The sequence below is a fragment of the Mastacembelus armatus genome, chromosome 21 (genome assembly GCF_900324485.2).
Source record: "Mastacembelus armatus chromosome 21, fMasArm1.2, whole genome shotgun sequence".
In the NCBI taxonomy this organism is placed as follows: Eukaryota; Metazoa; Chordata; class Actinopteri; order Synbranchiformes; family Mastacembelidae; genus Mastacembelus; species Mastacembelus armatus.
In genome coordinates, this window is record NC_046653.1 from 23,890,935 (window position 1) to 23,906,780 (window position 15,846).

At 42.8% G+C, this 15,846-nt stretch overlaps 1 protein-coding gene across 1 annotated transcript in view; it reads right to left on the reverse strand.

The window, feature by feature from the left end:
• kcnh3 (potassium voltage-gated channel, subfamily H (eag-related), member 3) overlaps positions 1 to 15,846 on the reverse strand; it is a 93,718-nt gene that overhangs the window by 20,148 nt on the left and 57,724 nt on the right. Inside the window, exons 2-7 of the mRNA XM_026296347.2 lie at positions 13,771 to 14,004; positions 10,140 to 10,274; positions 6,084 to 6,223; positions 4,627 to 4,879; positions 2,599 to 2,756; positions 1,783 to 1,984 (exon numbers count right to left, since the gene is read on the reverse strand). Of these exons, the coding sequence (XP_026152132.1) occupies positions 1,783 to 1,984; positions 2,599 to 2,756; positions 4,627 to 4,879; positions 6,084 to 6,223; positions 10,140 to 10,274; positions 13,771 to 14,004 (1,122 nt within the window). The remainder of the gene's footprint in view (positions 1 to 1,782; positions 1,985 to 2,598; positions 2,757 to 4,626; positions 4,880 to 6,083; positions 6,224 to 10,139; positions 10,275 to 13,770; positions 14,005 to 15,846) is intronic.

Genomic DNA, 15,846 nt, shown 5'->3' on the forward strand with positions numbered 1-15,846 from the left:
GACCGCTGACATGAACTGCCAGTAGTGTTGCTGCCTGTCATCGTGCGGCTGGCTGAAAGGGTAATGATGGGTGGGTTGGTGCAAATCAGTGAGAAGGAACGAGACGGAGAGAAAGTGAGGAAACAGACGAGAAGCAACACGCAGTTTGTGTCTCATTATGGGTCCCTGAGCTGGGCCCATATCTGACGAAACATGCTCATTTGTAGTTTATTATGTGAGTCAACAACGTGTGTGTGTGTGTGTGTGTGTGTGTGTTTGCCCAGGTAGAACACAATGAACGACAACACACAGACCGATCGCGGTGAGAAGAATTAAACCTTGTTACTGTGGAAGCCTCACGTCTGTTGCTGCGTGTTTACAAGTTTATCAGATCGAACGCCAGAGCTTCACGTCACCCGCAGGATTAGAGCTTCTCCTCTGAGACATGCTTGTGCAGTGTCAACAGAGCTGTGCAAATTGAAACACATGTGGGCTGTGCATCACTCTTTCTGTGCTCCTGCTGCCATGACCCCGCTGAGGTCAGACGTGATCTTAGGTCCTGTCCTTCGGGCGAGACCAGATGGTGAATGAGCAAGTGGTTAAAGCTGAATGAGGCGAGATTTTTCCGTAATATCTACCCATCTCATCACGCTGAACCACAAAGTGGGGCTGCAATAAGATAACATCTCATTTAATCTGCATTTGGGAGCCCTTAAAATTACTTCCTGAGGGCAGAGCTGATGCTACAATTGAGAAGAGTGATAGAGCATCTTATCTGTTCCAACTGTGATGCTGTGATTGGGCCCAAATGAAATTCTGGTTTGTGGCTCTGGCAGGATATTTGCAGTACATGCACAGTGAAAACTAAAACCTTCAGGGAAATACAAAAGTGTGCACTAAAAGCTCTTCACCCAGAGGAAACACACCATAAAAGCAGCTTCAAAGACACCACTGCCGCTCTGCACACACTAAATTTAGATCTGCTCACAGTTCACTGTAAAGCCTAATGGGAACATTTTCCTCGGACAAGGCAACAAGTTCAAGTTATTAGAGTAGTTTCATTATCAGACGTCTATGGAAGAAGCAGTTACAGCCTTTACTTAAAGGACACAGTGAGGAATATTAATATATTAATATGCACTCAGTTAGCTTAGCATAAAGACTCTCTGAATAAACCTGCCTGCCACATGTCTGAAACATAGGCCCAGCACACACGTGTGTTAACGTGCAAACTTTTCAGGTGCTGGTTGGTGGATTTTGTGACTGAGCCAGTCTCTGTTTCTCTTTACACTGTAATAGACCTCCCAGACTAAAAACCACATTTCCCAAAATGCCAAGCTGTTTCTTCAAATAACAGTGACAACACAGTACCACAGTGTACAAGTCCTGCATTCAATATGTCACTGAGTACTGAGAAGTATCATCATCCAAAGTACTTGAAGTATCCGAAGTAAAAGTGGTCATTGTACCTCAAAATTGTACTTAAGTAAATGTACTTTCCACCATTGGTAACTAAAATGCAAAACAGCTTTTTTCAGACATTTATATTATTAGAAATATTGAGTATTATTATTATTATTGACGATACTATATATTGATATTAACATCTAAGCAGCATTTTAAAGATACACCTGTTTTAGCTGCAGGAGTGTTGGACACATATAGTTTAACTATTTTAAACAAAAGCTTCCATGTGAATTTACTACAGAGCACAGTACATAGTTTCCCACTGATTTCTAGTGAAGTATAAAGTAGCATGAAACATAAAAGTACAAGTACCTAAAAATTAAAGAGGGCACTAACCGATATCCCAGGATCCAGGGCTTTCGATCTCCCTGCGGCCGATGAAGTACCAGACACAGGCCATCCAGTGGGCCAGCAGGGCGAACATGGACATGAGCAGCGTCAGGACCACGGCGCTGTACTGGGAGTAACGCTCCAGCTTCTGCAGCAGCCGCAGCAGCCGCAACAACCGGACCGTCTTCAACAGGTGGACCCCGAAGTACTAAAGAGACAAGAAGTACAGCGCTGAGTATTTCTTAAACATAAAGAAACCATTCTGCAAAAATGTTGTCACTTTGATACCAATTTAAATTTAAATTTAAATTACAGAGCATTCTCTGCACCGTGACACTTCTTCATGGTGTGCAATTAATAATCTGTCAGTGTTGTTGATTTTTTATTCAAAAGATGGATCTGTAATTTATTCTTTGTATGAAATCAAACATTCTGCAACTCCAGATGAGTCTTAACACTCCCAGTCCATGCATGTGTACTAATTTACCCCACAGTTCATTATCTCTCTGGACTGAGTATGGACACACCATATAATGAGACCTGCAGCATGTCCCCTGAAACCTGCCTGGGCTCTGCACCATTTGTCTGTCTGATGAGCAGAAGTGTGGATATAACGGTGATGAGCATGCGACATTATACATTAATCTGCACTTTAATCCAAACGTGGCTCGTTGGCATCAGCGTGGAAAATAAATGCCCCAGACTGAGCATGTCTGCTTCTCCTTCCTGGGATGAAAACAGGTGAACTGAGCAGCCTGGATTTGTGACAACAGTTCCTCGGCCACACGCTGTCTGCTGCTTCTGATAACACAGGAGACTCACCACGCTGACGTTGAAGGCATACAGCAGGTCAAAGGGCAGGGCGGCGATGATATCGACAAAGAGCCAGGTGGTGACGTAGTGAACGCAGATGGAGCGGGCGTCGTACACGACTTGACCCGACGTGCTCACGAAGGTGGTTCGGAAGTTCAGCACGATGTCTGCAAAGGACGAGAGCAGCAGCAGAAGCAGCACAGTGTTACTGACTAATCCCTGCTGCATGAGAACACACAACTCAAATCTCATTTAGAACCGTAACACGTAAACACATCACAAAATAAAAGTAAGACTGAACCATCGATGCAGTGACTTCAATAATGACAATTTAAAAAGATACGTCCTTAACTTGGAGATAAATCAGAAATAGGATGGATTTCTAAGGGCAGGTGATTCCAAAGTGTAGGTGCAGCCACAGAAAATCCCCAAAACCTGTACCCTGATGTAGGAACCAGCAGGAGCCGCTGGCTAGAGGCTCCCAGAGCTCTGCTGTGCTCACAGTCAGATAACAGGTTGGTTAAATAAACAGGAGTTAAACTGTGTAAAACCTTAAAAACAAAATCTTAAACTCAATATTAAAACTGACAGGTAACCAGTGAAGAGTGTGAGGCTCAGTGTGTGTTAGCAACAGAAACATCTAATCCAAGTTCTAATAAACTGTGAAGAACATTTGTTCTGCTGTTTTGTAGATCAAGCAACCAACTGAGGAAATTATCAGCAGGTTCATTTATAATGAAAATAAAATATTCCAATTTATTACCTCCCAGGAATCCACTAATTACTTTTCAGCACAATATGAAACCAAAGGTTTCCTGCTATTATTTATTTTTGAATAACACTGAATCTCCTGTCCAACACATTTCAAGGACACTGAAAGTTCAGTACTTTCATTTTTCAACATGATCAATTTGGACTTTTCGAATGACTTGTCTGGTTTTGTCATTGCAAACCTAAAGACATAAAGTTTCTCCGTAGACTACGTCCTCCTGAATCCTGGAGAAATGTTTTGAGTTATGACTCCCAGGCAGGAGAAAAGCCTCGTGCAATAACTGAGCCCACCTGTGTCCAACACGGGGTTTAAACAAAACTAACCCTCCTCAGGTCTCTGGTCTCAAGTTAATTCTTAAAAAGCAGCTTTTTAAACCTGAAATTAACTAAGAATCAAAAGCCTGATGGGACAGTTCAACCCCCTGCTGTTCACCGAGAGGACATACTGATAAACAGGCAGGCCTATTAGTTTTAACAAATGGGTATGGACTGGCAGGACTCAGACATTTAACCGTGGGTGGCTTGTCTAATTTCATTGCAGAAGTTTATTGATGGAGAGCTTGTGTTCACTGTTTCCCATTAAGGCAAATTGTCCATTGAAGAGCACTCACACAAGTTTCCTACAGTTAGACGGACAAGACCGGGGACAAAGACGCCTGTTGTTTCCTAGGAAATGAGTTAGCAACGAGCCATAATGGGGCATTGTGAATGGCTCATATCCTTTCACTGCTGCACATGCATCATTAAAATGTTTTATCGACTTCCCATTAGGGGCGGTTTACACAACAGTGAGCAAATCTTTAGTCACCAAGTCCCGTCATTCACTGGAGTTAACAGAGAAACCTAATTAAGCACGTTTACCTCAATGTAGAAGTACAAAAGAAGAGTATTTTCTTCTTCTACTACTCCACATTTCAGAGTGTAACGTTTACTGCGACTATTTCACAGCTTTATATATTTTACAGCTTCCCAGAGTTTGTATGATGCCGTGTTATAGATGAAAGTAGTCGACAGCAGCATCTACAGTATGTTGACCAAACGTTTCATTTATTCAGCTCTAACGTGGGGACTTTCTGTGTTTTCAATTTATTTTTAACAATTCTGAAAAATCTAATAGTGTGTTTGGACAAGATGAGAATAATGAAGGTTTCTCTGTGATTGTGATGACATTTCTCCCTGTTTTCACAATGAACCGATTGAACTGATAAAAAATAAAAAATGACCTAATGATATTTAATAGGATATATAATAGTTTAGGAGTCACACCTAACATAAACAGGATCTCCACCAGGATGTCGCTGACGCTGGGCGGGCTTCGAGGGGCGCTGCCTTCATCACGCCCCCCCACCACCGTGAAACACACATTATAGGGCACGGTGACGGCCACGTAGAAGGTCGCCAGCAGAATCAACCAATCCCAGCCGGCCTTGAAGGTGCCGTAGTGCAGGAGGATGAAGCGAGATTTCTGAATGGCTGCCACCTTGTACTCAGGGATTGGAGGCTTCTCCCCGAACATGTTCTGGATTGGACGACAGGGAGAGACGTCAACACACACACACACACACACACACACCTGCAGACAGTAACACCTTCTGATGAAAACACTGAACTTCCTCAGCAGCACGTGTGCAAACATGCACTGTGAGAACCTGCAGATGTTTTTATATGAAGAATAATATAAAGTTTAGACCCTCCAATAATGCTGAGTGTAAAATGATCCGAGCTGTACATCTGATGCCACAGAGCAGCTTTAAAAACTCATTCATTTTAAATGTGTCATACTGCAGAGATTTAATGAGGCCGTGATGGAAATGATGTAAAACACAGTAGAAAATATTTTTTTATAACTTCAGACAATAAAAAGGAAATTGAGGCCATTTCTTTTACAGGATAATTGGTGTCTGCTTTCACATTTAGTTTCACAGCACATACTCTGAAAATCTTATTGTCAGTTCTGACCTATTTTCTCTGGGAAGTATCAAATGAAATGGATCAGATGTTCATTAATCATAAAGTTGTGTCTACTTAAGGACATGTTCTGCTTTGGATGAAATGCTGATTTGAAAAGGTTAAACTACACAGCGTTTGCTCAGCATTCTCTATTTCCAAGTGATTTAAATTTTAGTATAATTCCCTGATTCGTAAATAGCAACAATGCCTGGTGCCTCTGCGAATGGGGGTCACTGGAAACTGCCTAAGTCTGCATGTTTGTTTTATCTCTTGATATCAGCGAAATGTACAGTGGAGCTCTTACAGCCTACAGTCAAACAGGAGCGATGATACTCGCTATGACCTTCACGCCATCTGTCACGGTGTGGATTTGTGCTGAACACACACATTCACCATGTGCTGCTGCAGCGCTCAGACCCTGCTCTCATAACCCTACAGGTCTGTGTTGGAGTGAAGGCTCTGTATCGCATGGAAATGTAAAACAAGCCAGATTTCACTTTTATAGATCGTACAGGGTGAGTCTGACTTCTAGCTGCACTAAATGTAGAAACCTGGAGAACAATTAAACTTCTTTTTATTGTAAAGCAATAAATAAATAAATTTGATTAGATCTGGATAAAAGAGTCTCTGAAGAATGATACGAGACACAAACTGGTGCTGGACTGGCATTAAATATACGACCTCTGTCAAACAAACCTCTAGGACAAACCTAATGAAGCTGTGCAGCTCCGTCGTACAGAAGCACCAGTGGAGACAAACACTGGGAAACTCACATTGTTGATCTTGAGCTTGCTCTTGTCCTGTTTCTGCAGGTGTCCTGACAGGTGATAGAGCACGGCTCTGCTGCGGCGCCGGTTGGCGTTGAAGCCAGGGGGGCGAGTAACCCGGTGCACCTCCAGACCCGTCTCCTCGTCTGTGGAGGAGGCGGGGACACCCGGACACAGGGTTAGACTTTATACATGCTGACTGAAACACGTTTCTGTTTTAGGTGGTACATTAACAGAGTGAAAATGTGACCCGTACCAGGTCTCAGTCCGTCTGACTGCATCAGAATCAAGCCTGGAGCAAACGGCAGCCTCAGACAGGTCAAAGCATCAGCATGTTTTAGAGTTGAACTCCTGTATGTTCGACCCCTAAAAGCCTCCGAAGCATCTTAATATTCTGATATATGCAACTCACAAGTTGTGTGTAAATATTTGAGCGGATATTGACCTGCCGTCTGCTGCTGTGGCTCTTTATTGACTAAACATGCTCTGCAAGTCAAACACCTACAATATGTCATTCATTTGACCCTTTTGTCATCTATCGATTACAGATGAGGTGAAGTTGTCTTGCTGCAGGACAGAGACAGTCAAGGAGATTAAAGTGATCTCTCAGAGGCGGTGGTTAGATTAAGGAAGATGTTTTCTGCTCAGCTGTTATTGTTCCCTGTTCTCCCCATTTCCACTTTGCATTTCCTATTATCACTGTTCCCCCGCCCGTCCATAATATAATGTCATGTTTGGTGCATACACACCCCTGTAACCAAATCATGTTCCCTTCCAGCCAGTAAATTTGATTTGATCATTGTATCTACGAACGGATTTCAGAGCGTTTGTCTCTCAGGACCACTGCCCATTGACCTGCAGCATGAACAAGCTGTGTGCTTTCATTCTGGGGACGCGTCTACAGGAGCATCAGTTCTGACGGATACAGCACACAGGAGGTATTTTCTGCTAAAACTGTTCAACAATAGTAATTTAGATGAAACTAATATGAGGCTCTGTCTGTCTGAGTTTGGTAAATCATCAGATTTCTCCCACAGTTACTGTGTTTTTATCACTCAACTTTCTTTTTGTTTCTCTCTGCTGAAGCTCAACGGGGAGACGCCAAGAGGGAATTTTACAATAAAAATCAACCAAACTTTAAAGCAGACTCCTGTCAAAGTCGGGGAAACTTTAGGAGCTGCACCACAAAACCTCTGCTGTTCTTCAGACGTTTATACACTATTTATTTTAGAAGCTTTAGAAACACTGTGGTGTTTACAAAAAAACTGGACACTCTTCAGTTTTGCACACAACACAGTGACGCTCATGCTAATAAACAACAACAGTGAAACTCTAATGTATGAACAGGAGGAATTTCTATATAACAGCAATAAAAAGTCCCTCAGTGATGGAACAGCCTCCTGGAGCAGTTTGGGGTTCAGCTTCCTGTCCGGGGACTGACCCTTAGGGTTAATCGTCAACCTGCTCTGTTGCTGCCTGAATGTTCAGTGTGTGTCTGTAGAAATCCAAACACGTATTGCTTCAGAACCAGAACATTTGCATTCACTGCACAACCGCAGCTCCAGGGTCGTGCTGGTGTTCTCATGCTGTTGTGTCTCTCCCAGCTCTCGACTTAAGCATTGTCCAGAACTCAATAATAAACTATTGATTGCGTATTTATAACAGCAGCTGGCCTCACTTAAGTGTCTTTGTCTTGTCATTAAAGAGAGCACCCATGGGCCCATGTGTGGTCTGGGGTCAACGAGCTAAAGGCTGCCATCCTCTGTTTGTTACTACAGCTAATGATATGAGGAGCATAAGGAGCCTGAAGAGCCAGGCTGATGGATATCTGAGTAACAGGCTGCTCTGCTGCAGAGCTGACGGTCTGGCCTGTGTGGGGGTCTGCACGGCACCAGGTCTACCGGTCTACAGGGTCTATAGGTCTACAGGTGTACAGTTTGAAGCTTTAGTGTAAAATTAACTGCAGCAACTGTTCATCTCGACAAACCAGCACCTAATACACAACAGCAGTGGATGGAAATGTGCATTAATTTACCTTTTTAAGGCGTTTTATTTATTTATTTAGGTTTTTTTATCAAACTTTTAGTTAATATTTCCAAGACATTTGGGTGAAAACAGCAAGTTTCTCACTGCAGATTTAAACGTGGTTTATCAGAACACACCAACACCTTAAAAGAAGTAGTTTCGGTAATAATCCAAGAAAAGCTCCGACTCAAACCCCCAGAAAACTGATGTTGTCACACTTTGTTATAAATGCTATCCATGTCTCCACTAATTTTCTGACATTTTCCAAAATTTCTAAATCTTGCTTGAAGGCAGATTTAGACAAACGTCAGTAGGACAAACAGGAAGCTGAGGTCTCAGGGCCATACAAACACGTGCTTGTCGTTGGCAGAGTGAGGGATGAGATGGTTTTCTGGATTCGTCTTAGCTATGGTTGCTGCTAACGCTGCTGTGCAGAACACACAGTGGTTCTAGTGGGGAAAGAGGTTTGGCTCCACATTTTAAAGGATCTATACCGTCAGTTAATGCAGTGTGTGTCTTTTCTTATAAAATGAGTGGTCAAAGTCTTAGTCTCCGGTTGTTTTTCATTATAAATGTGTTGCAGCCTGTTTCTGTCCTTCCTGCTCCCCATCGTCTCACTGACCCGCTCAGGGCTTTCAAAAGGTCCGTCACCCTGAGCCACAAGCAGCTGCTCAGTTCCCAGACTCCCACTGAAGAACAATCTCTCCTTTCATTTTCTCCTCGTCACTTCATCCTTCGTTCACCCAGAAGGTGCTTAATTATTAACGTTAATGTTATGTTTAATGGCAGAAGGAAAGAAAATAGAAACCGCCCCTTTTGTCTCTGCCTTTCCTGTCCTGTTTGTTGTTTTCCGTCACTCCCCTGTGGCGTGCACTGCACTTCAATTTGGTCCCTCGAATTTAAAATGCAATAACTCATGCGGTGTGTAAAACACAGTCATTTCAGCGGTAAAGTGATGAGATATTCAGCCAAATGAGAGTGCCTGGGTAAGTGGGGGAAAATTGGGTAAGTGATTTCAAGCTGGTACTCTCTCCCATCAGGAAACACAGCAGACAGCAGCTCGGAGAGCTGAGCTAGAAAACTTGGACACGTCCTTAGCGATTTAAGACCCTTCAGACATTCAGATCTGCTCTTCCAGCTTTGCCTGCTGGGATTCCTTGCTCTGTTTTCACAGGAGCGTGAAAACCAAACAGGCTGAAATGCCCCAATAACATGGGCAGGACCAGATGGAGAGTCAATCAATAATGTACTGTGTGCTCTGAGAAAAATACAACCAAGCAACCAACAGATTTACAACTTCCTATGTTTTTATTTGCTGGTCTATGCAGGGTCTTTGGAGCCACAGGCAAAATAAAGCTCATGTTGTTGGGGGACTGACCTGGCTTGGGGCTCAAGGTATAAATCCTACAGATGTACTGTCCTTGTGAATGATATTTTGAAGCTACTGCAGCACAGTTTTTAAGGTTTACAATATTATTTTTGAGATTTCAAGTCAAAAAGTTGGTAAATAAACCTAAAAAGCTGCATTTCTATCTGAAATACTTCACATTTTGCCTCAGCCATTCACACAGTGACGTTCAGGACAGCGTCTCATCCAAGGATGGTGACAGGAGGAGCTGGGGATCGAACCAACAACCCTTGGGTTAGTGGTCGTGGTCTGTTAGCTTCTCATGCTACACATATCAACACTAGAAGATGGTGGAGCAGTGGAACAAGAGACCAGTGGACTCTTGGTTCTTTCAGAGACTGTAAACAGTAACGGTTGTTCTCAGTGTCTGGAGCTGGTTTTTGGAAAAAGACGGGCCTCCCATTGTTGGTGAGGAAGAACCATGTGAGCCAGGTCAGAGCTGTGGCTCCCTGCTGTGTTTTTAATAGTTTTTGGACAACAATGGAGGTCTACGGCACAGACCCATAAGCTGAACCAGGTTCTGGATTCACACACATTACGCTGACGACACCACATTCATTGTTGCTGTCAGTCTCTGGATGGAGTTTGTAACACACACACAGAATCACTGGCCTTATAAAATAACTCACCCATTTCAGGTCCCTGTTCAGGGTCCTGGTCCTTCTTCTTGTCAGTGATGTCTTTGTGGGACACGAGAAACAGAACCACTTCACCCTTTTCATTCTTAATGGGAACAATGTCCAGAAGACACCAGAACTGCGTACCTGGAGAGAACACAAACATATTTACATTTCGACCATATCTTGAATTTTTACAAACCAATTAATGAATTAATTGAGGAAATAGCTAATGTTCAGTTAAAGGTTGTATCTTCATGTTCACCTTAATCAGCTCCAACAAACTAAACTCCTGCTTTCAAGCTGAAGCAATAAAAGCAATAAACCTAAAGATATAATGATATATATTACTATAAACATTCACCGGGCCAGTCTGGGCCTTTATGGAGCCCATGAGGAGGGTCCACAGTACAGATCAGTGATTAATGACTGAGCTCTTCTGTTTACATCCATGTTGTCTAAAATACACAGAGTGTGAATTTCCCCTCCAAACACACACACACACACACACACACACACACACACACACACACGCACACGCACACACACGCACACAGAGGTGCAAATCCAGTCAAAATGAATCATGGAAAGAAACGTGATGATGGATGAACTATGAACTATCCAGTGGTTCATCCCCAGTGTTCAGCCATCTGACACCGGCATCATTGTTCATGTAGAAACAATTTAACCAGCTGAGAGGACGTTCTGTTCCCAGAACTTTTCCACAGGAGACCATATGTTCATTAAATCCAGAGCCTGCAGCTATAATGAGACTGTACTCGTAGTGGCCCTCGAGCCTGCATGAAATATCAACGCTCTCAGCATCCACTAAGGATAAATTCACTTTAAAGCTGCACAGAAAACATGTACATTATACGACACATGACTTTCAGACTGTCTCGGTAAGGAGGCTCGCACACATGCGGCATCTGAATAAGAGATTGTTGTTTATCACGAGTTGGTAAGAAGAAATAATTCTGGATAAAAATTATTACGGCACTAAAGGGTTTTTTTTCAACCAAATAACATATACAGTATTTTACCGTGCATTTACTCAAATACTAGTACAAGTTTAATGTACTTTGCTTAAGTATTAGCTCTTTATGCTTTATGCAGTTTCTAAAGTACTTCAAACTGGCCCAATCTCAAACACCTACTGCAGTAAAGTTCAACACATTCAAGCTTCACTCCAGCCTGGTGCTATAATGTTTAATAAAAGCTAAGGCTGTTATTCCACATTTGTCTCTTATTGCATCAAACTAAACAAATCTTGTCTGTAGATACTGTGAAACTCAAAAGGACCAGTCATTTTCTAAAACAGCTGGGTGCTGGTGGTTTCAGCAGAACTTACTCAAACGTTTGCATTCGTCAGGGACTTTTCTCAGACACATGATGAAGGAACGTGTCACCCAAGTGATGTGTTTTTAGGCACAGAGGGAGAACATGTCAGGCTCTGGCTGCACAGAAAACATTTACTAGGAGGATCTCATCCTGGGATTGGGTCACTATAGGAGAAAATGGTGAACATTACCTGCCTTGTCCTTTAAATACAGTTACCACACCAGAAAAGTAACACCCTGCTGGCCCAGTACATGAATGCATGAAGTTGGGCTAAAACAGGCTGTTGTGCTTTTCTGACTCGTGACACTGGACACTGGCCAGGGATCATGCATGTAAATAATGGATTTAACCAAGCGGGAGGATTGTCTCAATAAAAACATGAGACATACTGAGACAGGATCTGTCCCTGTGTGACGGGAACATGGGGGAAAACAAGAGCAGGTGAAGCAGCATCTTCTCTTCTGCCTCTGGTTGAATGAGTCAAAGCAAAGTCTGGACATTACAAGAGGACATCAAACCAAGGCACAAAAATCTATTCACACATACAAAAATACATTAAAATGTTTTTTCTAATGTGACAGATGGAAACATGTTGACACCAACAGATACTATGGGCCAGTTTAGGATGACAGTAAAACATCAGGACAGCAAATTGTCCCTGTTCTGCCTGTATCTGATTGATATTCTGACAAACATATAGACTGTGCTGAATTATTGACAGCTCCTGTTTGCAGGAAACTCAAACTCGTGATTCTCATGGTTTACGACAGACGATAAGACTCTTACAAACCGTGTTCTGTTCTGTAATACGCTGATGGTTGACAAGTCGCCTGCAACGACGAGTTACATCACACAGTAAATATTTCATTACCCACCTCTTTCTGTTATTTATCCCAAACCAGCTGTAGATTCATGTTGACCAAGGAAAAACTCTCCTTCCACAGTTTATAACATGAGCTGAGTGAAAATGAGCTTTTTAAACACAAAAACACACAAAACGTCACCAGCATTTCACAGTAGTTCCTGATACACTGTGGTTGTAGCTTCATAATCATTAAACTCACTTACTTATTTTTTTTAAAATGTATTACAGTAACAAGTGAATTCACTTTTCATGTTTTACCAACATTACAATCATTAATTGTTAATTTTTCAGTCAGTTCTTTAAAGCATTAATATTCATGTGTATATATTGGCCTGAGATTAAAACGTATTGTGGATTCTGTGTATATGAATACATCAGGCGTGTGGATAAAAGGCAGCTTTAAAATTGCGCCCCAGGCTTTGGTGAGAGCTGGATATAAATGTGTTTATTCTTTTCTGCTAAATGCAGCTGAGAGCTCATGAAGCGCTGATAAAAGCAGGAAATATTCCTAATTTGTACATTTGGTGTGTTTGTTTTATAACCCTGTGCTGCCCTTTGTTACAGGCTCATATCTCAGAGGAGCAGATGAGTCTCACTCCCCTTGATTTCTATTTGTGGACCAGGTCTTTGCCTCTTTCCCTCCTCTGGCTCCTCCCGCCCCATTCATCACAAATCACAGGTTTGATTTATTATTAATTAAAAAAAAAAAAAACAGCAAATGAGTGACAGGAGGATTTTCTCCTCTTCTTCTTTCACAATCTTCACAGAAGGTTTGTCATTGTGTTTTGCTGTTGTTCTCATTCCCTTCACTTAAATTCTTTCTGCTGCAGAGCTGGGACTTTCATCAGCCAGTGGCATTCACACAAAGCTGTATATGATTATTTTTAATGATTGCTCGGCTAACTCACTGTAAACGTATTGTATTGTGGTGAAACACGAGGCAGCCACTGCAGGGTGAACGCTGTTTGCACATACAGAGGACACACCCTTTGATATGTCCTTTCATTTGATCCATATTTCTGTTTATAAGTTCAGATTTAAGCACCTGGACAACTCTTCCCAAACCTGTCCTCATAAACAGCTGTCCTGCTGTCACACAGACCCACTTCAACTGGTTTACAAGAATCACAGATGTGCAGATGCTGCACAGCAACAACAAGGCTTTGCTCCTAAATTTAAGAATGAAAACATGTGAGTATTCATGTTAAAAACTCAGTCTGGATGCCACAATCTGCAGAGACGTGCGTGTTGCTCAAATATTATTTTGACTCTAATAATTTTAGATATGCATCACGTTAAGGAACCATCAGCAGATACTTTTGACACTGAGCTTTAACTGAATCAAACATTCAAGACTTTCTAAACATTTAAGCTCAAATCACATTTGTCTTCACAGTAACTAAATATTTAACCGACAGATGATCCCAACTGTCTCACCTTCCTTCTTGTAGAAGATCAACTCGGTCTTGAACTCCCTCCTGTCATCCAGGGCTCCTTGGATCTGAGCCGTCAACCGGTCGCTCGTCTCCGGGCCGTACAGGAAGTGACACGCGCAGCTCTTCTGCATGAGCTCGGCGCGGGCGTAACCGGTGAGCTCGCAGAAACCGTCGGAGCAGTAGACGATGGGGTAGAGCGACTGCACCTGGGCGTTTCCCAGGACGAAGTTACTGTCTAAAAGAGAGAGAGAGAGCAGAGAAGGAGAGATCAGTGTGATGGTTGAAGCACAGACCTGTGTGTTATTTCATTAAAGCTCAGTGGACAGTCCACATCATCCATGTCACACTGCTGGGGTGGTGTTTCTACTCCTAATGTACCAGACTAAGAGTTTCAGTCTGCCAACTGAGACTTTCCACACCACTGAGCATTACGCTGAAAACTTCAAAGACATTTTCACATTGATGAGTATTTGCACAGTAGATCCAGCGTCTGCAGCCTGAATCCAAAAACAGGCCGATATCAAGCTTTAAACACTCCAACTGAGACTCGCACCATATTTGCAGGCTTTCTTCAAAGAAAGCATCCAGACTGATGCACATGGAAGTGGTCTCTCATTGTGAGAGGAGGCAGTAACTGATCGGACGAGACTCACCACGTGCCCTCATCACCTTCCGCCAACTAACAACATGGTGTCCAGGCAGGAACCTGCCCGGGATCATTCTCTGTTTACGTGTTTACGCTGCTGGGCTGTTGATCGGCAGGAGATAGATACGTGTGTGAGAGAGTGTGTGTGTGACTTTGCATAATGAAATAGTAAGTGGAAAATTTCACCAGTGCATATTTATTTCACAGCCCCGGGCATGAAGCTGGGTGAACAACCCCAAAACGGACTATTTATTATTTTGTGCTCAGGCGTTCTTATTGATTCATCAGTTCTGATGCCCCTGACACGCCTGTATTAAATATTTCATGGCCTGACGATGATATGTGTGTGTGTGCTTTCATCTCATTTCAGAAGCTGATTAAAATCAAGAACAAGCAAGAAAGGAGCCTAAGAAGGAACCTAATAGCAGGAAATAGCAGATTACTGTAACTACTGCTGTGTCTGACACATGCACGCTTCCTCTCTGTTTCCGCACTCTGGGGAGACATGAGATATGAGGTGATGCCAACAAAAACAGCAGACAGCAGTGAAGACCACCTTCCTTTACACTCCCTGTGGCTGCCATGCTTTCTCTCTTTAATCATCCTGTGGGAATCAGGCCTGATGTCATCCTGTGCACTGTGCTTGGATATGCAACCAGGCAGGAGACACACAGCTCCTGAAGGCTTCAGAGACAACCAGCAGTAATGACTCAACAACAGGTAACATGCTGCTACCTGGAAACACTTAAAGTGCTAGTCTGTACCCCCTTAGTCCTAACCAGGGTCCCAGGGATCTGCTGGAGCCTATCCCAGCTCTCTCTGGGTGAAAGGCAGTGGTCCACCCTGGACAGGTCCCCAGTCCATCACAGGGCCACATAGAGACAAACAACCTCACACACTCACACTCACTCCTATGGGCAATTTAGAGTCACCAATCAACCTGACATACATGTTTTTGGACTGTGGGAGGAAACCAGAGTACCTGGAGAAAACCCACACAAGCACAGGGAGAACATGCAGACTCCACACAGAAAGGCCCCTGATGGGTTTCAAACCAGGAACCTTCTTGCTGTGAGGCAACAGTGTTAACCACTAAACCACCGTGCTGCCCTAACTGTGTTTCACTATATTGATATTTAATATATGGACAACCTCGACTTATGTATGTCCACAGGAAGAGATTTAATCCATTTATTAGCTGTTTATAAACACTACGGTTTAACCAAGATGTTAAATACACACAGGACATGTTTCATCTCCAGTACCATTAAAAAACACTGGGTCAAAATGATCTTACTTTAATTTGGCTTAAAAGCCCTGAAATCACATGAAAGAGTTCATTTACTTTAATTCTCATATTGTAATTGCTGACCCAATGATAAATAATTACCTAATGCACCGTGAATACACAGACGTTACTGAAGAGAAGAT